At 40.2% G+C, this 26,506-nt stretch overlaps 1 protein-coding gene and 2 long non-coding RNA genes across 6 annotated transcripts; 2 read left to right on the forward strand and 1 right to left on the reverse strand.

Moving 5' to 3' along the window:
* Nucleotides 1-9,964: 9,964 nt before the first annotated feature.
* Nucleotides 9,965-20,602, reverse strand: LOC109204809 (uncharacterized). 2 transcript variants are annotated; one of them, XR_002064333.2, is made up of 3 exons: nucleotides 20,471-20,602; nucleotides 11,237-11,401; nucleotides 9,965-10,494 (listed from the first exon to the last, which is right to left on the reverse strand). It is a non-coding gene; the product is annotated as an uncharacterized LOC109204809 (long non-coding RNA). The 2 variants fall into 2 exon arrangements; XR_002064330.2 differs by lacking the exon at nucleotides 20,471-20,602 and adding an exon at nucleotides 17,379-17,463.
* htatip2 (HIV-1 Tat interactive protein 2) lies at nucleotides 17,725-21,302 on the forward strand. 2 transcript variants are annotated; one of them, XM_005458913.3, is made up of 6 exons: nucleotides 17,725-18,120; nucleotides 18,461-18,669; nucleotides 18,756-18,863; nucleotides 19,365-19,502; nucleotides 19,582-19,643; nucleotides 20,493-21,302. In XM_005458913.3, the coding sequence occupies exons 2-6, from the start codon at nucleotides 18,481-18,483 to the stop codon at nucleotides 20,707-20,709; spliced, it is 714 nt and encodes a 237-aa protein (XP_005458970.1). In that variant the 5' UTR covers nucleotides 17,725-18,120; nucleotides 18,461-18,480; the 3' UTR covers nucleotides 20,710-21,302. The 2 variants fall into 2 exon arrangements, with proteins under 2 accessions (XP_005458970.1, XP_003454377.1); XM_003454329.5 differs by having other exon boundaries at nucleotides 17,726-18,120; nucleotides 18,480-18,669.
* Nucleotides 21,303-25,090: 3,788 nt separating this feature from the next.
* Nucleotides 25,091-26,051, forward strand: LOC109204805 (uncharacterized). Of its 2 annotated transcripts, XR_002064322.2 has the most exons (3): nucleotides 25,091-25,359; nucleotides 25,475-25,544; nucleotides 25,638-26,051. It is a non-coding gene; the product is annotated as an uncharacterized LOC109204805 (long non-coding RNA). The 2 variants fall into 2 exon arrangements; XR_002064319.2 differs by having other exon boundaries at nucleotides 25,475-26,051.
* Nucleotides 26,052-26,506: the final 455 nt, after the last annotated feature.

Here is a 26,506-nt window from a genome sequence, read left to right on the forward strand (position 1 = left end):
AAATGACTATCCAGAGTTGGGACCAGGAAGCAGAGTTGCAGTCTTACACGCCTCTCTGCAGCTTCTCTCCTCCTGCTACCCCCCAAAAACCCATCTCCACTGAGACTGTGTCAGCTCCCAAACAGACAAAAAACAAACTAAAAACCAGCAATAAAACAACTTAAACATAAAAAATCACAAAGAAAGAACAATACAGTATCCACATCTGAACCAAAAGAGTAAAACAGTGAAATGTGGATTATTAAATATTAGGTCTCTCTCCTCCAAGTCTCTGTTAGTACATGACTTAATAATTGATCAACAAATCGATTTACTCTGCCTTACAGAAATCTGGTTGCAGCAGGATGAGCATGTTAGTTTAAATGAATCAACACCCCCGAGTCATTCTAACTACCAGAAACCTCGAAGCACAGGCCGAGGGGCGGTGTGGCAGCAATTTTTCACACCAGCCTATTAATTAACGAAAGACCAAGACAGACTTTTAATTCATTTGAAAGCCTGATGCTTAGCCTTGTCCACCCCAGCTGTAAAACTCAGAAACCAGTCTTACTTGCTATTATCTATCGTCCACCTGGGCCTTACACAGAGTTTCTCTCTGATTTCTCAGACTTTTATCTGATTTAGTGCTCAGCTCAGATAAAATAATTATTGTGGTGATTTTAACATCCATGTAGATGCTAAAAATGACAGCCTCAACATCGCATTTAATCTGTTATTACAGGAAGAGGAATGCTCTTACCCTGGGAGGGTGAAAACAGCAGTGTGTGCCCAGAGAACAGGGCTGAAACCCCAGTGTCATCAAAGCTGGTCAGTTTTAAGTACAATGCCAACAACCGAACAGTAGAAAGATGAGTGTTGACATTGAGTAGAATAAATGATAAGCCAGATATTTTTTTTAGTTCCCATTGTTTTTAATAAAAGAACTTTTAAATTTGATTTATTTGCTTCATTCTAATCAAAAAAGAAATAGCAGAAAACATTTACCAAACACAAACTTTCTCTGTAATGTCTAAGATGCATGTCCAAGTACTGTTTACCTTGAACTGACATCCGGGTAACATGCATGGTGCCTGTTCAATTTTCACTTCAGAACAATTTTTAAGTTATTTTTCAGTTATGACTAGACACAGAGAAAAGACCGCAAGCTGACAGAGTACACTGATAGAGCAAAGATGCCAGTCAGTGATGTCCATGAAGTGACCTCATTCAAAGGAATTAGAAGGTTCATAACTAGGATAGGTAGTTCTACAGGGTGGGCCATTATATGGATACACCGCAATAAAATGGGAATGGTTGGTGATATTAAAGTCCTGTTTGTGGCACATTAGTATATGTGAGGGGGCAAACTCCTCAAGATGGGTGGTGACCATGGTGGCCATTTAGAAGTCGGCCATCTTGGATACAACTTTTGTTTTTTCAATAGGAAGAGGGCCATGTGACACATCAAACTTATTGGTAATGTCACAAGAAAAAACAATGGTTTGCTTGGTTTCAACGTAACTTTATTCTTTCATGAGTTATTTGCAAGTTTCTCTTTGTTCACAGCCATTGACATGTCGAAGAGGTTAACATGTGAGGAGCGAATAGAAATTCTGTTGATATCTGGTGAACGCAGTAACCGAGTCATTGCAGCAGATTTCAATGCAAGACACCCTACGAGACCACCCATCTCCCATGCTACAGTTAGCAAACTGCTTGCTAAGTTTCGTGAAACTGGTTCAGTGTTGGATTTGCCAAAATGTGGACGCAAGAAAACTGTCACTAATGAAGAAACATCAGTGGCTGTCCTAGCTTCATTCAGCAAGAGCCCGCAGCGTAGCACTCGCCGCATGTCACTGGAGAGTGGCATTAGTCGAACATCCCTTCGGCGGATATTAGCTACTCACAAATGGCACCCTTACAAACTCCAGCTACTGCAGCATCTCAACGAGGATGACCCAGATCGGCGCACAGAATTTGCAGAATGGGCAAAACAAAAACTGGAACAGGACCCTCAGTTCACGCAGAAGATTTTGTTCAGTGATGAGGCAAACTTTTATGTGAATGGTGAAGTTCACAAACAAAACCACCGCTATTGGTCTGACACTAACCCACAACGCACACCATTGTTTTTCTTGTGACATTACCAATAAGTTTGATGTGTCACATGACCCTCTTCCTATTGAAAAAACAAAAGTTGTATCCAAGATGGCCGACTTCTAAATGGCCACCGTGGTCACCACCCCATCTTGAGGAGTTTGCCCCTCACATATACTAATGTGCCACAACAGGACTTTATATCACCAACCATTCCCATGTTATTACGGTGTATCCATATAAATGGGCCCACCCTGTAGTTAAGTATAACTAGCAAACCTTGGCACTCACTTGCACTTGAAATGTACTCTGTTAAGTTTTCATGTTCCATATACCAGAAAGTCCCACTTTCTCCAACACAGCCTCCTCTATCGAGCTCTGGAAAAAGCAGGAGGAGCATCACTTATCCCAACATATGGTCCCGTGATCCCTTTCCCTGATCTGTCGACAGCATCTGTTGCAAGTGCATAACACAGACAGAAATTACAACATTGTGTAGATGACACCAGCAGAAGACCAGGGGAGCACTCAGAGTTGGAAGGAGGGGTACGGAGAGGGCACGGGGCTGGTGGCCACTGGGGTAAGGTGGGGGTGTGTGTGAGGGCACCAGGAGGGCGTAAATAGAAAGGCATAGAATACAGTCATTACCCACCCAGGGCTATTCCTCTCTGGCCATTAGCTGCTGGCGGCCGTGACCAATTGGGTTTTGTCGCTCCTAGCAGGGTATCCAGTGGTGGTCTGGGCCTTTTCTTAATGGACGCTCACTCAGCCGTCTCACACAAACCTTTAGAGGGAAAGAAATTCTCTCCTGACTCCCTCTCCTCTCCTCTCAGTTTAAAGGAGCCGTCAGGCAAGAAAGCGAAAGGTGAAAGTGTCATGAAAGGAGATTTGTTGCAATGCGAGACGTGCAGGGAAGTGATCGTTTAGCCACACGTGGGTTGAAGGGGGACTCCATGGCAGTGGGTCTTGTTAACCCTCTTGACTTGTATGCTAGAAACCACATCAAATTGCTCTGCGCCTCAAAGTCTGCGGACGTGGTTCCTTGTGGGATAAGCTCACAACTTCACAACCTAGCGGCATGTGTAATTTTCAAAGAGGAAAGGAGGACTTTGAATAGGTCATTGCAGATTATCCAGTGTGCATGAACACAGCACCTTGAACTTCGATGGTTAAAGCGAAGTTCGGTCTTTAGAAGAATCAGAAAAGATTACGAGTCAGTGGAAGAAACACAAATTCCTAGACATTGCCTTTACAGAATCATTGTCTTGAATTATCTTCATCATCGACACACTGCCATTTGAAAACCTGAAACATCTACTTTGTGGAAATCTCTATGAAACTCTCATCTTCATGGCTGAAAAAACCCCAAACATCATTAGACTTTCCAGGCAAGACGTGGAAATGGGACATTCACACAGAGTGATATTTAATTGTGTGAACATAAATGCATATTGCATCTTATGAGATGTGCATCTGTCTGTGTGTGGGTGTTTTTTGTTTTTTTTTGTCCAGTCCCAAGCTGAATAAAGGCCAGTTAGCCACCTAGCGGGCTGCTAATTCTCCATGTCAAATACAATAGCTGCAATTATATGGTAATCAGTGTTGGTGGCTCATACCTTTCTGCTGCTTTTCTGCGAGTGTGTGTCTGGTCGAGCTGCTCCTCAGGGAGACGGTTAGTCACGGCTTATTATTGACCCATTAGACACCCGTCCACTGCCAGAAAGAACCAGTCAGCTCACAGGCCGTGCTGCATTTACGGAACAATAACGGAGGGGGAGACTGAAAATAAAGTTAATCATTTTGTTATCTGTGGACAAATTGAACACGTCGCTGCCGAGATGATTCTTTTAGAGGCACCATATCCAAAGTTTTGCATGCTTTCATTAAAAACTAACAAACTAATGACTTTAGAAGCCATGATGCTAGAATTGAGGCTCTTTTCCAGCCTGCACTAATGCATAAGGAATTATTTGTGCTGGTAAATAACAGGAGACTTTTCAAATCAGAACATACTAAAACTCCATGACCATCTAGTAATAATGTAGCTTGATAAATCCCGAACATATTAGCTGTCTAAAACTTTAGGACCTTTATGTAACATATTCCATGAAACATCCTAGTTATAGTTAAATTTTACGTACACCCTGGTCCCCCAACTCACAGTGTTGCTGCAAATAAAATGAGCAGTTACTCCATTTTATTTTGGCATCACCAAGTGCTTTTTTGCAGCTTTTTTTTGGTATACACTCGAGAAGAAGTCAAAAAGAGATTATTATACAAAGGAGACTCATAACATGACACAAGCCTGTGAAGATCCTCGTGTCTTTGTTGCTTCTTCTCTTCGTCCCATAATCGGCAACTGTGTTGTTTTGATATAATCCTCCAGATCTGTCAACTCAAAAGCTTGCCCTCTGCCCCACCCATCCGTCCATCCCCTCACCCGCAACACACCCACACAGACCCTCTGCCACCTCCTCAGCGGTCTCCACCCTCCAAAGCAAAGCTCTCTTTGTTAACCTAATGTGCTTTTACCAGTTGCTTTCTGCCAGGGAGACATCTGCTGTGTGCAACCAGTCAATATTGTGAGGACAGTTCAAAGCAGCCAGTTCATTATCTGTGTCAGCTTAACAACCCGAAGGTAGCGGTCTAAGGGACACAGGGAGGAGGTGGTGGCGGAGGGGAGGAGGGTGAAGGGGGGATACAATGTGTGAGGACACAATAGACTCCTCATTAACCAGTGATTTATCATGATGGGATGCCCGGTTCAAGCTTTGCCCCCCCTCTTCGTGCACACACCTCTAGCACCCTAGAGAAAGATTCCTATTGTTGGAAAAGGGAAAAGTGGACTGTGAAAGTTGGGTTGAAAGCAAAATGATACAGTTAAAAAGTCAAATGAAAGTTAAGGTGGTAAAGCATCCTGCATTGCTAAAGTCTGCTCTTTTGAGCATGTCTAAGGTTAAAGAGTCAGCGAAGACCAACAGTCTAACTTACAAGCTTATCACATTTTTTTTAAAAGAAAGAAAAACAGACAAAACCAACAGTTTCTCTGTTAAATTTTTCAATTTTCCTACTTAGATCTGGAAATTAAAACACACTTTAATAATCTTGAGACTTCTTTGATTACCAATGCTCTAATCCTGACAACTTAAGAGAGAGCCTAGAGACCTGAAAGTCAACTTTAAACATAATGACGCACACCGTAAAAATTAGCCTTGCAACATACACACCCCTCCTTTTCTGATTTCAGGCTATATGAAAGTCAAATCTCTCGGTCATGATGATATCATACATGTCAGAAAGCCTCTAAAGATGCTCCATGCATGCATATGCAGAGAGATCATAGTCCACCCTCGGCCGCTCTGCCCTCACACAGACGGGCCTCCCTTTGCACATAAAGGCTGTATAATGAGCGTTTAATGTATGGCTTCTCAAAACGCGAGAAAAAAGAATATTCAGCGTGGCCCATGTGGTGGTTTTGTAAAGCTGCTGCATGAAGGAACACACCCCTTTTCACTTTCTACTTTTCCATCCTTTCCATGCAACCCCCTCTCTCTCCACCCTCCCTCCTTTTCTGAATCCATTTGCCTAATCAATCCCACAGGAGGCGGTCGTGGATAATGTACCAGCCAGGGTTTGTAAACCGTTTTGTTAACAATGCATTTTGAAAAGAAAAGAAAGAGGAGGAGAGAGATAAAGCGAGACGGAGAGAGTGAGAGAAGGAGACGGGGAAATGGGCAGAAGGGTGCTGAAAAAGGAACAGTTGGGTGGGTGTGGTGCACTGGGCTGCTTCGGACAGGCCCTGCGACTGGTGACACCCCTGTCCATCTCCTCCTCCCTCAGCTAAAGCCTGCATCCGCCTAATTCGGCCCCAGTCCTCGCTTTAGTCACACCACCTGCTTTCACCATTCTTCACTAACTACACATCCACCCATCGGCTGACACGTTGAACACACAGAATAAACTCCTGTGAGTCAGCCTAAACCTCCTTTTTATGTATACTAAACATGTTACACAAGCAGCCAGACTGATAGGCCCAGCGTAATAATAGTGATGAAAAATAAGCAGTGAAAGGTAATCAGCTCCTCACTTACAGTGCATCATTTTTTGCTTGTTTTTTAGAGGGAACAAGGGAACACCTGAATACTCTGGAAAGGTTCATGTGATCATGCAGACAGTGTGAGGACAATCATACTTCTAAACTCAGCATCTTTTCCATTTTTATATTATCATATGTGCATTTTTCTTTATTAAGGGTTTTCCTGCCACATCAAAACTGTCAGATATTTGACATCCATAATTGAAAGCTTTCAAACTTTCCTTGCAAAAAGCACATGATCTAAACAGTCTGGTTTTATGTGCGAGATTGTATGTGACCTACTTTGTCACTTAGTAATGTTGTCTCTGTTCACTGCCACACTGGATTGTAGCCATGCACATCACAAAACATTGCGTTTCCCCCTTGAGTTGCTCTCTTAGGCCTTCACTGCAGCCACCTTTAGTTGCTGCTTGTTTGTGGGTCTCTATGCATTTGGTTTTATCCTCTCTGACTGACTTGACAGCGGAAGAAAAACACATTTCTTTGCCCTAAGAAACTGTTGGGTTACTTTTGCCATATGCTTAGGGTCAATGACTGGCAGTGGCTCAGGTGCTAGGGTAGGTCATCTGCCAATCAGAAGGTATGTCAATCTCTCCCCAGCTTCTCCTGTGGATGTGTTGACGCATCCTTGGGCAAGATACTGAATACCATGTTGCCCCTGATGCATCCATCAGAGTGTGAGTAAGAATGTTAGGTAAAACTGCTTAGATATAGGTACTCTGTGTGTGATTGGGTGAATAAGACTGTAGTAGAAAGCCACTACATAAGTACCAGTCCAGTTCGTAATAATATCAAAGTAACATCAAATTAACTGCTTATTAGAATAAAAACAAACTGATCATCACATGACAACGACAAAAGCATCCTGCAAACAAACAATTGCCTCCAAAACTATATATTTATAGTTATATTTATATATTTTTTGCAACCAATGAGCAGTGATACAGGCTTTGCAACAGTTGAGAGGGGAAAGTGGACAGAGCTGCTGAAGCTTTTTCATTCCCTGCCGCATCAATTTACATATTAGTTTCAGCTAATTAAAATCTGTCCAAATATCGTGCAAAGCAAGATCAGAGTTTTAATTCAGGTAACTCCAGGTTTGACAAACATTTAACATATTATTACTGACAAGACTGAAAGGGTTGTCTCTATGAGCTGTGTTAGCAAGGGGTCATCTGCTTCGGTACAAGTTAGTAGTGACATATCCTATCAGCTGGGACCTGTTTCTCAATGTTCTCTTTGCCCAACTACTTTGCCTATCAAAGAGCCTTTCAGCCTGAGGACGCCTGAGCCAGTTTGACATCATATTCCCTTAGGATCCCTCAGATATCCACCAAAGCACCCATTACTGGATCATAAGCTTCAGAATCAGGCAACACTGGACAGGAATCCCCAGTAGAGTCCTGTGGATCCGTGCTGATTTGCAACATAAGCCCCCCTGTGATTGCCCATTAGCCCCTGTCCCCACTGACAGTGGCTAGTAGGGTAGCATGTGTAGGTCCAACCAGCTACTGTGCTTTCCCATTGAAGGTTTGCTACCATTACTTCCCCTAATTGGCTGTGAGGGGTATTAGTAGAGGTTGTGCCTTTGGGGAATTGATACTGACATCTGAACTGATGTCCACTTAAAATGAAGATGATGTTGAGTCATAGTGTGCTAACAGAAGAATATTCCCTTGGGATGCAGCTTAGGATCTGATGATTGATGGGATATTCTAATACAAGCCCCCTTTGTCAAAACTGATTTGACGTTTGCTTCATTTTCTGTGTTCCTTACAAAAGCTAAAATCTTCACTTTACTGTTTTTCTTAGATTACTTCTAACCATATAAAGGTAACCCAGGTGTGTGGGAAATTCTGGACAGATTCAAAAATGTTTCTGCTTATTAAACAGCCATTTAATAAGCTCATCACCTATTATGATGGATAGAAATCTGCACCCAGCATTTGGAACATTTTCTGTGTTTGTGTAGGGACAGCTTTGTCGCTGGAACCAACTATGATGTGTGACATTGCATGCTGGGATACCATGCTAAATTTTACAAACTAGCATAATGTCCTTTTCTTGTGGCATTCAAAATAAGATCTCTAAATTCAGTAGTAAACAGCTTTATGATGTCATTTCCTATTGCCTCTCTGTTTGCTTGGGAAACTCACATTTTTAAGCAATTAAGTAAAAATCAACACTCCATTCCATCTGATATAAGCAAACTTTTAGACTATTTTCTTCTTTCTTCTTCTTAATTTGCACAAAAACGTTATGGTCCCGAGTTTGAACATATATAATAAATGCTGTGATTTGGTTTTTTGTTTGTTTGTTTTTTTAAATGGCTCACTGACCCATCTTTAGGTCATTTTTTCACACATTGAAATCCGAAGCAATTGTTGAACATGAACATCTCAAAAACTATTAAAGCATTTTCACGAACCTTTTGTACCATCAAAAGTAACATCTGAAAACTCCAGAATTTTGTTTTATTTAAATTATACTATGTTGATATTTCCATTTGCTCAAGTCAACATGAAAGTTGAGCAACAATTTCCTTCTGTGTTACCAGAATTTCATGTTATAAATATTGTGTTTTATTTTTGCATTTTTGTGAAATATAATGATTCAGAAATTGTCTTTTGTAAGTCTTTTGTAATGTGGATTCTTTTATTAGTGTATGGTCAAACATGGGATTTTAAATGAGAGCTGAAATTTTTTTTAGATTTTAACCTCAGAGGGAGACACACAAGGTTAGACCAGGTTTACAGATGCCTTTTTACAATGAAGGAGAGTTCTACAACAAAAAAGCTGGACAATTTGTACAAAAAAACTCCACAGTCTCAGTATTACTCCATGGAAACATGTCTGATTTCCCATGCACACACAGGTCAGGGGGTGCACATGATGGTATGGTCCAAAACAGATTCCTCACAATAATCTTACCCCTGCTTTTTCATAAACTGAAGAGCATTTGTGCTACATTTTAAAAAGGACTTTGGGAGAAGCATCAGATACCTGATCTGTTAACACTTTGTAAGCGCACCAGAGGCTACAACAAGCCAACTTGGAGCCACCCACAGTCAGAACTAGTGTGACACATGAGCCAAAGGGGCTCACAGATTTTCTGCATAATGTCTGCAGATCAGAGCACACCAACACTGAGTGTGGTCCATCAACAGGTCTTCCTAATCAACCTCAGAGACCCCAGCCTTTTAGCCGCCAACTCTCAACATGTCTCGCTGTGTTTACACACACTGATTAGTTTGGTAAGTGCACAGAATGTCCCAAGGACGGTGATCTCTGAATCAATGTGCCCCTCAGTCCCATCCTTTATCTTTGCATCCCTCTGTCACAAAAGCTAGAGATCCTCTTGGAATCGGTGAGAGAAATTAGGGGATCAGAGTCGGCCTACTCTTGGGCAAACAGAGTGAGCTAATGGACCAGCCGCTTTCTCCTCCCCTCAAATTATTAGTGCAGCGAGGGAATGTAGCCAGTCCAGTCATGATGTTAATGCTAAAGCTCACTAATCCCTTACACACACATTGGCTTCACACTTGCCTTGATACACACATGGCTACTGGGTAATCAGCCCACCACCCATGCAGTGGGAGAGGATGGGAGAGTGCAAGACAGCCAAGGAATGAGGTTGAAATGGACACATGCAAATGATGGCGTTTCCAAGTAACTAAAAATGTACGCTTGAGAGATGGGGAAAATGACAAGAAGAGGATAAATTGTGGTCCACAGCATTTCGGGGGGGGGGGGGGGGGGGGCTTCTACAGGAATGCATAGGTAACCGTTACCGATCTTTCCCCTCCTCTTTAGCAACACATCACTGTTGAAGCTGTCTCTTTTGGGTTCAGGTTAGCAACAGCTGGCTTGAGAAGTATATGTTAATGCCACTGTTTGGGAGGAGTACTTTGGGCTTATGAGGGATTAGCACTTGTTGGCCAGCCCTTACTCCCTGCCGAGCGAGCACACTAATACAGGTGTTAGTAAACTGGCATTAGACTCCAGCTAATTAGCTTCCATTCAGCAAGTGATTGTCCAGCTAGCTCTGCCATTTGTCGTGGTGTTTGCTCATCGGCAGGGAGGTCTCTGTGCTGTGGTGGGTCTGCCATGATCCAGCATGATCTCCCTTCTTCCCTTTGAATCACCACAAGACAGCATGGCCCATCCAAAGGAGAAACTCAGGCAGTTTTATAAGACGCTAAGATTGAGAAACAGAGGGGCGCACAGAGAAAGATCCTATGAGTGTCCGTGGTGAAGCATGAGTTTGACAGTGTTTCTTCTTCTTCACTTTTTGCCTTCCTTTCACACTATGCCAGCATATCCTACCAGTAAAAACAGAGTATATGGAAGTTTATTTGAGTCACTTTAGTTGAAGACAACTCTGAAGTGAGTGCACCTGAAAAAACCAGCAATCATACAGTTTATGGACACTACTGTAACTGCAGTAGGTTAAAGCTGAAACAGGGAACATGATGCATGCACAGAATCTGGATCATATTTGTAACTTTTACTCTTTTTATTTCCAACTAAGTTTTGTCTAACCTCGAGATTTCTATCATCTTACTACATGACCAGACCCTTCATTTAAAATACAGTACTTATATGTAAAGAAATATATATGTATATAGTCTATGTATATAAATGTATATAAATGTATAGGAGCAACCCATTACACATAGTTTTAAATAGTTTTTCCCCAATTTTTTCAACTGATTTCGACCCTGAATTGGACAAGCAGAATTTTGGGGATAAATGGATATTTGCATGTATGACAGTGTGCAAATACACTGTTGAATTTTATTCATGGCGTTACTTTTAAAAGCATGACTATGTCAAGATAACATGTTTTATATATGTGATCATGTATTTTAAGCAAATACAATCCTACAAGATTCAAAGGAAGTTGAAAATCACATCACCTGCAACTATTTGGCGACTTTGCATTTTCCCTTCCAAAGATAAAGTTGTAATTTGTACAAAACATTAAAAATGCAGTAGGCTAGCTCAATAGGCCTATTACCATAAAAGCCTCATGTATGTGTATGTGATATACAAATTAATTACCTGATTATGAATACAGGAGAGGGACATGAATCGAAAGATTGGTATTACGTGCCCTTCACTGTTGCTTCATGTGGGAAAGAGACTAAAGGTTAGTTGGCTGACATTCCCGAATCCAATCTGCCGGGGATGTCGGCAGTTCAAAGGAGTCATTAGGCTTCATCCGTCCTGCCACAAAAGGGAGATTTAAGACAGCAAATAGATCTGATAGTGAAAACTCAAAGCCAAACACAGATATCCTCTAAGAGGCTTTGGTGTATTATGCTATTATTACTACATACAAGACCATATAGATTTAACAGTTTCAAGTTTAATTTTCTCCTGGGAAAAATCCCATCCTATGATCATCTGTCTTTTTCATGTTAACTAATATAGAGAAAAAAAATAAGCAAGAAGAAAATGTCAGTGACAGCCAATTACAAAATTTGCTATTTCAGTGAGTTCCGGAGGTTAGACACTCACACAAATCCACATCTCAACTTATACATTTGGAATGCATTAAATATTGGAAAAAGGTTAGTAAACCCTAGCTAATGTAGGCGGAACAAGGGAAAAGGAAGGCCCTTCAAGTTAGCTGTCTGACTTTAACAAAGCCAGGCTCGTGAAATGGGCTCAAAGGCCAATACACATCTATTCAGACAAAGGCAGCAGAAAGCATTTGGTAAGGAAACAACTTTTAGTAAATGGGAATGGAAATGTTGACCAAAAGGCACAATACAGCATATCAGCAGATTACTGACAAAAAAAATCTGAAATAAATAATAAATAATATTTTTCAGATAACTAATCTGAAAATAAAATAAAATGTGAAATTTAAAAAAAGTGCATTTGGTATCAGCCTTGCTCTTTAAAGTATCGAAAATGATGTCTTAAAAAAAATCATAGGACTGTCTTTCTGCACCATGGAAATTTGTCTCCAATCAACTTTTATGATTCCTTTTTGTCTCTTTATGATGTCTCAATCCCAGCAAATGGCAATAGCACCACTTGTTAATTATTTGAAAAATGTAATTATTAATTATTTTCAAAATTTATGCTTACTATATATAATATATTGTTTCAACTGTATTGTTATTTACAAGGTAATACACAGTAATCACTGTAATGCTTTATGGTTCACAAAAAGTTCACCATTCATGACATTTAATTCAATACCCCAACGAAATAACATTTCTAGAAGTACACTTTATCTTAGCTCAGTTTAATACCTTTGAAGGCTAAAAACATTGTAAAATGGATGCAATTGCTGCTCATGGTTCTGCTTCTGCTACACACATGTCCACTACTGAGCATTTCTTTCCAGAAAACCCTGACAGACGGGCAGATGCAAAAACTCCCAGGTTAATTAGCCAAACGCTCAGAGCCTTTTGGCAATTACCTCATAACTTTGCTGTGAACTTTCAGTTTCAGTACTGGCAGACTTGGAAACATGGCCTCATGCTTCAAGCAAAGTGAGACACTTTGATGTTCAAAGGTCAAGACAAATCATGTTCTTTATGTCACAGCTTGTTGTTTAGACCTAGATTTCATACTGTGAAGTTTGTTTTCAGAGAAGATAATAGAGTTTGCAATGTGTCTTATTTAAGTGCACAAAGATGTTTGTGCAGTTTTAAGACAGCAGAAACCAGCAGGTCAGCCAGATGTGCATGGGTAGTCTTAACTCTACCTGCTGGGAGCTGCTAGGTCCCCCAGACTCCTCAGGATCATCTATTGAAAAACACTGACAATCTGTTTGCTCTTGTAATGAGCTCATTGTTCAGTAAAGAAGGAAAAAGCAGGTGTCATTGCTGCTTAGCTGTGGCTCTTTGAGCAGGAAAGCTCCTCTGAGTCCAGCTGATACCTTGATTTGGCTCAAACATATTGCAAAAGTCTGAGCCTGCAACAAAGCTGAGCCTGAGGAAGACTGGGCCTTTATCTTACCATGCCATTTTTTTAAACTTAAAACTGATGAGATGAGCCTTTAAAAGCCTTTAAAGTCAAAACTTCTCTTTTTTAAATTTCCATAGACTCCATGGAAAATTTGTAAAACATAGGCTGGCTGTTTTTATGTGACTTTATTTTTGTTAGATTTTAAACAAAAAACTGTTTAGGCACAGACAGGCAAAGACAGATAAAAAAGAGATTCATATTGAATTAAAACCTTCGCTACTTATTTACAGGGATTTTAGTTCAGATAACACATGCTTTTCTTGCTTAGATGGAACTTCAAGGGGAAAACTTTTTTGCATTGCGTAGAATAACTTAAAAAGTTCTCTTTACTACATGTATGTTTTTATAAAAAGTGCAAGTTTATATGTCCTGTATATGTCTATGTCTATGTCTATGTATATGTATGTCTTTAACATGCCAAAAGTGCAAAACATGTAGTGACAAAACACTGTCAATAAATAAAATCAATGAATCAAGTGGGGAGAGAAAAAAATCCAAACGATTTTTTAAACTAATGACATTGCCCAGTAATAAGTTCACTTTAGGCACCCTAAAATATTCATGGATATATTATCATTTGGACCACAGAACACAATAGAGATGATTTCCCATTGAAATGTATGGAAAAATGAACTAAGGTCAGCAAAAAGACAAAAGACACATTTTTTAACTATTGTTCACATTAGTAGACTCTGCAACATCTGATGGCAACAGTCGGCTTTAATGATGGAGCTTTGCTCACATCTCTCCCTCACAGATGCACCATCGATATCACTGAACCCTCCATCTTGATTAGACAGTGCCTTTCTAATTGAGCTAATCCCCCACTTCAGTTTGAGCGTTGTCCCCTGAGGTCTGACCCTCCACTCTGGCTGCCTCCTGCTCTCACTGTCTCAGCTCTCAGCTTAAAACTCCCTTCCCCTCTGAGGCTCATGTGGACTGTAAAGCTGTTTATTGGGAGACAATGGGCAGCAGATTGTGCTGTCAGGCTCCATTAATTACCATCATTAGCATCACACTCCAGAGTCTGTGGAACTGGGGCCTTAAGCCTTAAGCTGTGTTGGCGTACAGATTGTGTGTGTGTGTGTGTGTGTGTGTGTGTGTGTGTGTGTGTGTGTGTCTGTATGTGATGTGTATATACAGGCATGCATGTATGCGCTTTTTATTTGTCTTAATTGGTCGTATCAGTCGTTTTATTTGCTTCAAAGAAATATACATTTCAGAACATACACACAAACACAAAATCTTATCTATAATTAGTTATGTTCATCTTAGTTTGGTGTCCAGGGATTCAATCATATATCAGCAGTTAACACTTTAAAATGAAACTTTTAAACAGTTGTCAAGATGTTTAAATTGTACTCTGAAGCTGAAGTGTTGGCAGACTTCAGCCAAGTTCAGTTTGATGTAAACATGGAAAACTGTTTGAGACTGCAGATGACTGACACCTGCAGTCTCAAACAGTTATATTATATCTAATTCTGAACACAAATAAAATGTATATGAGGTGAAAACAGTAACTTCTTAACTGCATGAGCCAAAAAGCTTTTAAATATTTCTGGTCAACCAAATTTTTCACCTTCATCTAAAGTCAAAATAAAAATGTGAGAATTTGGGTATTAATTTAAATACTGACATCAATAGCTGGGACCAGGGTATAATAAAGCATGATGCTTACCCACCAACTATTGTCAAAGTTAGTGTTGCATGAAAATGTTTTTGTTAACATTGCATAACACACCTGTTATGCAATATTGGGTAAATGCTATAACTGAAGTGTAAAGTAAAAGGAACGACTGACGGAAAACCAACTCTTTATGATCCATATGTCCTTTTAGAGACTAATCAATGGTCAAATGCAATTGACCACTGACCACCATTGGTATTTTCACCTCCAACGGCGGAGTTCTAAAAGGAAATTGAACCACGTTTCTGCCACGCACCCACTGAGGCATAAGCCTTCTTACTCCAACTTCCTGTCTGATCAATGTGAGAGACAATGACTCAACAGGTGCGACAGACAGGAGCCCAGCGGCAGCTTTCTTCCCTGCCGCTAGCTCCAATTAGCACCCGTGGCTAAGGAACAAAGAGGCGACATTTCATTTCAGCAGAGTGCCAGTTTAAGGCCTCTTCTCTCAACCTCAGCCTATTTTCTTTCTGTCTCTTACTGCTGACATCTTTAAAGGATCATCCCTGGCTCCATCATATTCTATTAGATTGGGTCGATGCCTTGTGTTCAAAGTGGCAGGGGTGTTAAAAACATGGGGTGTTGATGAATTCATTGCATGTGACTGGACTTGCTTTCTTTGTGTGGAGGTTTTGACTAATGAAACCCCCTGAAGATCTGACAAAAGGCAAAGACATTTTTTAAGGTTTGGTCCAACTCTAGATCCACGCTGGATTTCTTCACCAGCAGACTAAAGTGTTGCTTTTCCTACAACTTCAACTTTTGGGAGAAGAGACCTGGTTTATTCTATTTCAATAACAATTTTAAAAGCTATTCATCATCTTTTCTCCCCATACACAGCACCTGTTGTGTGAATAGCTTTAACCACTGTAAGAATACACATAGTGGAAAGCAGGTTTAGCTCTACAGGGTTGAGCAGGTGACCCACATGCCGCAAAGCTAATGCAGAGACTTAGGTTCAAATCTACCCCAAGGCCATTTACTGCGTGTCTTCTTCCTGACCTTTCTTCTTCTGCCTTAAGGTTTATTTTAACCTAATTTTCCTCTAAAGCATTGGCATGACATGAGGTCGTGTAAGCATATTTTCTATGTAACTTTTTATGTTTTTCAACAGCATGAGCTGCTCTGACTAAGCAATTACAAATGTGTTCAGCTCCAGTGAAATAATCATTTACCTATGTATAGATTATAGGTCTAGGTATAATATTGGTCTAGTTGACCATGTTTGGTCCTTTATGGTGTTCTGTTAATGGGTGGGTTATTTTAGAGAGCAAATGAATATTTTGTGCTTAGAGTTTGTGTGTTACAAGCAGGAAAAATAGGGAATCTTTAGGATTTGAGTGAGTTTGACAAGGGACAAATTGTAGTGGCTAGCCGACTGGGTCAGAAACTAAATTAAACCTGGGTCTGGCTCAGAAAGATGGTGGGAGTGTCTTAGTAGTTCAAGAATCACTCTTTGACTCTAAACTGCAACAAAACGGTCTCATGTGTTTTACAATCCGGTGTAAATCAGAGAGAAATCCAAAAAGTGGATGAGTTTAAATATCTGGGTGTCATCTTGGATTCCCATGTTAATTTTGAGACTCACATCAGGAAAGTATCCAGAACCATTAAGATCAACATAAACTGTTTCTGTTGTATAGGTTCATGTTTATATGGAAAAGCTGCTCATTTGTACCTGCATGATTCTGTGTCATCTCTCATACTGTGTCACTGTTTGGAGCCAAGTAACTCAGTCTACTTTAAAACCCATGATGGTGTGGTATAAACAAGCACTGAAAGTTTTAGACCAGAAACTAATGAAGTGACACCACTGTAAAATACTGGAGAAAAACATTCTCTTAAGCTTTGATACAATTTTGGGACTTCTCTTTTTTAAACTAACTTTTAAATGCATCAATGGTCTTGTCCCAGAGTTAGTGAGCAGTATGATGCTAAAAGCCAGCAGTAACAAGAAGAGTAGCTCATAGAGACCGCAAACTACCAAAATAGAAAACATAATTTGCTCAATCCTGGTTCTCACTCAAAGGTCCTCAGATTATGGGAACAGTTTACCATCTGCAATAAAAATGTTAACAGATTCTAGGGTTTTTAATTCCCAGGTGAAACAATGGCTGAAACAAAAACAAATCTCTGGATACTGATGTAAACCAGCCTGCTTTGCTGTGGTTGGATAACACGACATGGCCATGCATCTCCTGCTATTAGTTAAAGTAACTCTGAGTGAGTGTGTGTGTATTTGTGGACGGATTAGTTTTATTTCTGCTGTATTTTTTTTTTTTTTTAAAGTCCAACCACGGACTGGGTTTTCTAGCCTTTAGCTAGAAGACCTTTGTACAAAACAACGGTTGCATTGTTTTATCATGTAACATTGTCTCATGTCCTGTCCTTATCAAATACATGTAGCTAACTAACTAGCCGCAGACCAGTCCTTGTTGGCAGAGACAGTGTGTTGCTTTGGGTAATATTCTGCTGGGATACCTTGTGTACTGCCATCCATGTGCTTGTACTTTTACATGTTGCACCTACCTAAGCATTGCATCCTATTCCCTGCCCCTGGCTGTGGCCTCTTTCAGCAGGATACTTCCCTGTGTTATAAAGCAAAAATATGATGCTGATGCGATCAGCATCAGCTAATTAACATTAGTTTACCAAGAGCTTGAAGACATTGATTTTCACACCCTTAAACAGTAGCCTACACCTCTGGTTTTGCCAGCATAAACCGCTTTACTGTGCGGGGTAAAGCAAAGACACACTTACACTGAGCCACGTTTGCCGCAAAAACAAAAACAAAAACCTCGTGGTATAGGAGAGGAAAATTGTGCACAAACTAAAAACTGGATGCATTACAGATTCAAACCTCCAGAGCGCATGCGCTGTCCGTAAAGCGTTGTCTGCGTTGATATGGAGCGGAGCGAGGCGTGTTTATAGCATCCCTTTGGTTTGCTTATATATCATGCTGCAGTTTAATACAAACATAAAGTTCGCAGTCTGCTGTGTGTCGGTTTCGTGTATTAAACTGCCAGCGGCACGCTGTCATTTTAGATTTCTTCCTCGGCCTATCAACGAAGCAGGAAGACAGCGCCGTTTGTGTAAATATGAAGCAACCAGGAAGTGTTGCAGCACTTTAATCGTTGCTATCAGCGATGCCTGTTATTAAACTGCTGTGCACCACCCTGGGGAAGACATTAGGATTTTTCACTGTCCTGGTTGTTTTCATCGCAGCGACCTTAAATTATTTCGAAGATTCCGAAACGGTTAAATACACGAGGTAATGACACGCGCTCGTCTTTGTTAACGTTAACGAATTTATACTCGACACCGAGCTGTATTTAGTTACATACATGCTAAATATGCCACTGTCAGATCGGTCAAGCCAACCTCCATTCACGAGTACATGAATTTAATGTGATCTTTCCTCTTGGTAGTCGTAGTCCCCTTAACACCGATTTCTGAATTCCGTAAATTTATCGCAAATAATCATAACTGGTAGTCACTATTAACCAGTATTTAATACTTTGTTTCACCCTCGATTATAGCTGCCCACCGAGGTGCTAAACGGTACTGTTCAGATTTACATGTGCATTAAACGCGTGATATTTACATGACAGGGCTGTCTGTTGTTAACAGTATGGCTGAGGACATCAAGACCCTAGAAGAAAACTTCAGGCAGCAGAACAAAAGCTGTTTCATCCTAGGCGCTTCAGGGGAAACTGGCAAGGTGTTGCTTCAAGAGCTGCTGGAGCGTAATATTTTCTCTAAGATTACTCTTATTGGAAGGAGGCAGCTCACCTTTGAGGGCAAAACTTATGAAAACCTGGTTAGTGGGCTGATCAGTTGACCAAACTTGTAATAATAAGGCCAGTAAAAAATTTTTTTCTTAAGCACTGTTTTCTGTGGCCCCAGGTCCAAGAGGTGGTCGACTTTGAGAAGCTTGATGATTATGCTGCTGCCTTCCAGGGCCATGATGTTGGATACTGCTGCCTGGGAACAACCAGAGCTAAAGCAGGAGCTGTGAGTGGTCTCAATCCAGCACGGGAACTTGACAACCAAATGATAAGATTTTACTGTTTCACTGTGGCTGTCGGCCATAGCCAAACCTTAGTTTGTTAACAGTAACTATGACTCAGCAGTAACAATAACTGAGCTGTGTCACCCACATTAATTTGGCTAACATTTCCATTAACACAGCTAATAAATTGACAAGGCTCATGGGCTATTTTTATAGACACTGGCTTATTTTGTAATATCTGTTATGCCACTAAGTTATAAAACATTGCTTTGAGGTAATTTAGAAGCAGCAATGTTATTACATATCATGTCTCTCAGAGCACTTCTAAATCATGGAGGTATAATTTGGCTACAATGACTTATTTCAGAGCTCCTAATGAAAAATATTTACCCATATTATACATATGGAAACGATATACATCAGTGACAGTCACCAAAATTGAAATGTAAAAATGTTGGTCTTTTTTTGGGTCCTATTTCATTAAGTGCATTCTTCTGTTTCAGGAAGGATTCATCAGAGTTGATCATGACTATGTTCTAAAATCAGCTGAGCTCGCCAAAGCTGGAGGCTGCACACAGTTCCACCTGGAGTCTTCCAGGGGAGCAAATAAAAAAAGCGGCTTCCTTTACCTCAAAGTCAAAGTATGTTTTTGACTTAACATCCTGAAATTTCCTCAGCTAAACTTTCTTGGAGTCCTAAAATTAATGACTGTTCTTCCAGGGACAAGTAGAGGCAGACATCGAGGCCCTTGGTTTTGACAGATTCGCCATTTACAGACCAGGGTGAGTGATCTCACTTAGAGCCTCTTTTCAAAAAGAGCCAAGGCGCTGTGTAAAAAAAGTAAACAGGAGCAGGATTGAGTGTTTTTAAACCATAAATTTATTTGAAAATAGCACATAGCCCCCCAAAATTACACAAGTTATCACAAAACAAACCCTCTTTCTTAGAAACTAGATTGTACTGGCCGTTACAGAGCCTGTAAATATACACTCACTAGCCACTTTATTAGGTACATTTAACTGCTCAACTGAGCATCAGAATGAGGACGAAATGTGAATTGAGTATGAACATGGCTGTTTGTACAAACTCGTCTAAGTATTTCAGAAACTGAGGCCTTAGTTCACACAAGCTCACCAAAGCTGGATAATGGAAGATAGGAAAAATGAGTCTTTATTTCTACTGTGACATTTTTCATCGTATAAACAAGATGAAATCATGGACCCTTCCTGCCTTGTATTAAAAAATAATAACTAAAGGTCTAAAGGCCAAAGCGGATACAACCAGGTATCAGTGAGGTGTACCTAGTAAATAGGCTGCTGCAAATTACATGAATTGAAGGGATGAGGAACACCTACCTAGAAAATATATAGGGCTGTGGCTGCATAGAGTTGATTAGAGCAATAAAAAAGTAAAATCTGGGATGATCATTCTCTAAAAGAAGAGTCATGTGTGACTTCTGCTAATGTGGCAACAACTTAGGGAAATTCACAACGAACATGACACAGTGTGACTTTTCTGTAATTAAACTCTTGTAAATTCATTCTTCTGAAGGTGAAGTGGCATTTCATCAGTCAGTGTGATCTAACCAGATACAATCTCTCAGTCTTACCTTTTGTACTTTTTCTCCACAGGGTTTTGTTGGTGGATAGGCAGGAGAGTCGTCCCGCTGAGTGGATGGCGAGGAAGTTCTTTAGCACCGTGTCTGCTGTTGGATTTAGATCCATGGCTGTGCCAATCCAAGAGGTGGCCAAAGCAATGGTGTCAAACACTGTGCTTCAACCTGAGCAGAAGACGGAGATCCTGGAGAATAAAGACATCGCCACTCTGGGGAAAAGTGCAGGGAAATAAGAGAGCAGGAAATTTACAGGGGTGGGAAAAAACATGTTCAGTATGCACTCAAACTTTCAGAAAGACACATAAACCTTTACATTTGACAGGAGACACCTGTGATGCTTTGGATAACCTAACTGGGTGGTTATCTATAATTCATCTATATCTCCATGTTTAAAAAATACTTGGGGTATCTCTATAAGTTCTATAAGTCCTATAAACTTGTAAGAAATTGAAGCCAAGTAACTTTCCAAAAGTATAAAAAATTGAAAGGTGTGCATGAGAAGTTGCTTAAAGACAAATATTAACTTTAGTTTATGTTTTATTTAAGGAACTGTCATCATATTTCAGGGTTATTATATCCTCGAATGCCCATCAAACCAACATCATGGTGTTTTGCAGTTGTCAGAAATCCAAAGGTTTTTGTCTTTAAAGAAGTAAAAAAGATAAAGTAGTAGTGCCAGGCCTTTCAGTCTTCATCATTTGTGCTCCAAAATATTAACCACTGCCTCAAAGTAAACGTTTACTGAACACTAGATTGAGATAATGACGTTTAACCTGTTCATTAAATTATAATAAATATGTACTTATGTGTGTTTAATTCAGGGAAATGTTTCCATAGCCGCAGGATGAATGTATGGATCAATATATAAAGAAATCTTTGTGCATAGCTTTTACTTTGCACACACCAAGATCCAAATGTGTGACGCATGTATTACAATTTCTGTACTGGAGGTGCTGCATAATTGTCATACAATAAATGTACTCATGACAGTTTATACAACACGTCTCATTTACCTGCTCTCTCAGTTTTTTCTATTTAGTTTACCTGTTTACCTCTTTGTGTACTTTTGTACAACTCCAGGGTTTTTCTACACCTCTATTATTAGTGCAGTGTATTTTCCAAGAAACAGAAAGGTAAAATCTGAGTTTGTTCTTTTTCATACTTTTTCTCATATTAGACATTTTCTTTTGGCTGCATAATAAATGTCACATTCTAACATATTCTAATATCTAACAATACAATACAATATCACAACATGTTTATTTTATATGTAAAGTCGTCTTTAACAGATATATTTTTCATACTGAATTTTGTTCACACGTTTCACAAGTGTTAGAATTGAAAGTTGCAGATTTATTTTAAGTCGATAAAGCAGGTGATGCCCTAATTCCTTTTTTAAGAGACACAAACTTAATTTAACTTGTGTGACAGAGCAGTGTCACTGTCACGTCTTAGTTCTACCTCATTTTTCAGTTTTGCCTCTCGTTATTGCGTTTTGATGGACTTCACTATTAAATGCAAATCCACTGAAACGCTTGAATTTGTAATGTTAGCCCCTTTTTCCTCTTTGACGCAGCAGCGACCTCTTGTGACTAAATGATGTAATACATCTTACAGACAAGGATTTGTTCACTAATATTTGTTGGGATCAGCAGTCAGTGGTCGGTATACATTTTGGTCACAGAAACACAGATGAATACTTTGACATTATTGGCAGCTGAATTAAATTGAGACAGTTTTAGAGTCTTGTTGTTGTGTGCTTTGGCTCACTGTCACATTTGATATGTAATAACTTAAATGTATGTACTGAGTATTTTGCTTTTTATATTAATTCCCATAAAGACTTGAATGTTGGGTATTTCTCTTCCTGTCTTTTAATCTAAAAAAACACACAAAACTGCCAGTATGTTAAAAGGCACACTTGTACAGTAGCCAAACCACCAAAATGATGAAAATTACCTATAAGGTGACACAAAGAAAGGGAATTTACCTCTGAAATTGAGAAACATTCCTTAATCCCTCCATCGAACAGTTTTGTGTGCGTTGCCATCATGACCCTGCAGTACTAATTAGTAAATAATGACAAACAGCTGCATCTCTCTGTAAATGTTTGGAGTTCAGAATATGTTTATGGGTCTTAAAAGCCTGTTTCAACAGGTTGCTACCAGCTTAATTTAGTCATATGGTGGTGTAAGGTGGTGCTGACCCCCCTCCAAAAAGAAATAAACAAACTAAAAAAAACTGCATGAACATTGCAAACCAACTGAGCCATTTGAGCCTTTCATGTAATAAAGGTGTGCACATGATTTTTATCCGTGTTACACTTTAATCTGTAGCCTGTTAATGGTTTGCTTGTGGCCGCTGGTTGGTGATGTAAAAACTTTGAGAATAACCACTGAGGTATTTCATAATCAGTCAGTAGCTTGTATTAGCATCCATTAGCTTTTTATTTTGCTTAGTAAGTCCAGATTGACAGGCCAAACGGGAGTCTAAATACACAGTCTCATATTCTTTTAGAGGCTAAATGTGACTGGACAACAATCTGGACAACAATCATAATTTAGTTTTCATTTCTAATACCTCATCTGGATATCACCAGAGAATGGGATTATTTGCCAGGCTTTTGTCACAGATGTCTTCAGTTGTTTTTGTGTTTGCAGATCTCCCCATCTCCCTTTAATTTTGTCATCAGCAGGTGAAATTGACTAGTCAACTAGTCAATTTTTCTCCATTTGGTTGAATATGAAGAGACCGTATATCCCCAGCAGCTCAGAATTCCTGGACTCTTGTCTGCCTTCATTTTTCTTCTTTTTTCAGCTTCTTCCTTTAGGGGTCGCCACATCTGCCTTCATCTCATCCCATCTCTTGCATTCTCTCCTGTCACACCAACCCTCTGCATGTCCTCTCACTACATTCATGAATCTTCTCTGTGGTCTTTCTCCTTTTCTCATCTCTCGCAACACCAGCTTCAACATCCTTTATCCAATATATCCACTATCCCTTCTCTGCACATGTCCAAACCATTAGAATTTTACCTCTTTAACTTTGTTGGGGAGCATTTGAAACTATAATGCCTTGTCACCTTTAACAAGCCATCTCTTTCTAAGCAGCTATTGTCTGCTTACCCACCCAGCACCCTTACCTTAGATGTACTCTAAAGTGATAGACCAACTTTGATCAGTTGTTCTGGAACAGAAAGCTCAGTTTGAAATGAGACGGCTCTTTCCAGCTTCTTTTGTGAATTTTACTTTTAAAAAAAGGGTAAGAACAGAGGCTGAATCCCCTGACCCAAAATATCAGTAATCAGTAAAAATGTATTGTGTCACGGTTCTGGGTCATTTTGACCCTGCTTTTTCGGTTTCTGGTATTTTGGCGTTTTTCCAGATTATGCTCATTATAATTATGTTCTGATTCTTTAGCTATCCTGTGTTAATTATTATTATTATTATTTCTAGTTTAGGTTTTGCCTGTGCTTAGTCTTCTCTGCCTGTATGTCCCTCTGTCTGCCCATGGTGTCACTGTGCAACACGTGTCTGCTTGTGAATCTGTCTGTTAAGTTCAGTGTCTTGTCTGGTCATCTGTGTCTGTTAGTTTCCTGTTTTATTCTGAAGGTCCTTGTCTTATGTGAGTGTGTTCAGTTTTCGTTTCCCCTGTCTCATCGGCTGTGATTTCTCCCAGGTGTGTTCCCCTCCTGTCTCTCATCCCTTGATTACTGCCGTGTGTATATAAGCCCTGTGTTTCCTTTGTTCTCTGTCGCGTCGTTAACGTCTACTCACCCTCAGTCTACGCTCTGTGTTCCGGTCCCTGCTTACCTGCCTGCTAGTTTATATTTTCCAGTATAGTTAAGTTTTCTGTTCGGTCACCCCGCAATAAAGCTGTTTATTCTGAATTCACTTTCGCCTCCGTGAGTCCTGCATTTTGGGTCCTTCTTCTCTGCCTGCCTGCACACAGCCATGACATATTGTTGTGGAAACAGCTGTTGGGCTGTTGACAGAGCTATACACTGAAACAAACAAACATTTTAACATAACTGTAACAAGGGGAAAGGAGAAGGAAGAGGGAGGTCCTTTTCCATCGGGTGGAGAGCAGCTAAAAAAAAAAAAAAAAAAAAAAAGAGCCTCCTTACTGGGTCCAACTGCTCCACCATATCCAAACACCAGTTCAAGGGCTGGGGTCCTTCGCATCCATCTTCATGCTTGTGCCACTTCTGCACATGCTTTATGGTTGTATCCCAATTCAGGGTCTGCAGCCTTAAAGGCCGCATTTTAAGGCCGATTACGTCACAGCGACGAAATGCGGCCCTCAAATGCGTCCTTCATTTCCCTGAATTTTAAGGATGTGGCGGTGTAGACTTCGTGGCCCAACATATCCCAGACTTCATAGCGCGGCGGTGGGTGTGGATAATTTTGCCGAAAAAAACGGTGGAAGCGGAGCGGCCAAAGAGTAAAGTTTTAAAAGTAAGTACTGAATATTATGTCACTTATTTATGTGCAAATGTTTAATAGTGAAGAACATTAAAACGTTACTGTTGGCCACATGTCGGTAAAGTTATGTGACATTAGTGATGTTTGTACTTTCAGCGTTTACTTGGTTTTAAAGCCTTTACTTTAAAATATATGTAGCCAAGTGAACTTATACTATGCATGGAAAGGGTTTAAAAAGAGGGGATTGTGTTTATGACTAGTTGCCTGTCTACCAGAGGTCTGTTGTAGAGTTGTCATGGTGATGACTAGACCTCGCGTTTTGGGGGGTATACTGTCCCTTTAAGAGCCGCTGTAAGCCAGAGCACGCATGCACTCAAGTTTGCGTCACACTGAGCGCTGTGAGCGGGAGCACTGGAGAGTCAGAGGCTGCAAAGGATTCTGTGGCTAGCTACACAAGAGGTAAATGTGCTGAAAAGTGTAGCCATACTGCAAAATATTGTCACCAGTGTTGTAGTAGACTGTAATTAGCTAAGTTTCTTTAGCGATGACTCCATGTTTGTGACCATTTCTGTAGAGTTCTTAAAGCGCGACGGGTGTATGTTTAATGGTCGCGTGCTGTGAGAGGGACTGAAGAGCGAGTTGGCGTGAGTAGTGACAGTGTCATAACAGAGTTCAAAGTTGTTAAGTTTATACTGTTATTCATTGTGCATAACTCTGTATGTTTCTGGTTGATTCAGAGGGGAGATCACTTGCTGTGTGATTCCTGTGTGTGTACTTGTCCTAGCAGTGGCTGTGTGGAGAAACCAAAGTGAGTTCATGATGTTCTCCCATAGAAATGTATATGTTTAAAAGAGAGTTTACTGTGTACTTTATTGTCAGTTGAACTGCGAAATTGTGGGATGTAAACAATGTGTTTATTTGTTTTGTTTTCTCTTTCTTTTGTATTTGTTTCTAGACAGGTCGCTACTGTTGTCTATACTGTTTGAATTTAACGTGTACATATGATAGTTACTGTTGTCTCAGACCCTGAAAGACAGTTTTAGGCTGAGCCAGTGGAATAGTTACATTTTACCGTTTTCACTCAAAACTATAGTATTAAAGCTGTGCTCCTCCGAGTACAGTCGGAGAATAAAAAAGCCCACAACAGAGTATTTCCTGTGTCCTGTCTCATTCCCCATGACCGGGCCACATATATGCCGTTCAATAGTTGACTTTAATCTTACAGAGAATCTGATGATTTTATGGATAATTAAAGTCAGTCATATATCCACAAACACAACAAGCTGAAAGTCAGTGATGCTGCTCGGTTTGCAGTCCTGAATATCACGGCACAAGCAGGATTCACTGCACTGTTAATGTTAGCTATGTTATATTGCTGCCTCTGTTCGGTGGTGTCGAGCCAAACGGACTTTAACGTGTGTTTGAACGAGCTGACGGTTCACTCGTTAAGCTGAAAGAAAGATGCTTTAATCACAGGAGTCACACATGTGTCCACTGCACCATCTGGGAACTCTTCTTGTTTAGCACTCGTAATAACACAAACACTAAATCCTCCTTCTCTTGTGCTGTTTTGTAGCAGTGTATATACACCTGAGACTGTCACCTG

Source organism: Oreochromis niloticus, linkage group LG1 (genome assembly GCF_001858045.2).
Source record: "Oreochromis niloticus isolate F11D_XX linkage group LG1, O_niloticus_UMD_NMBU, whole genome shotgun sequence".
NCBI lineage: Eukaryota > Metazoa > Chordata > Actinopteri > Cichliformes > Cichlidae > Oreochromis > Oreochromis niloticus.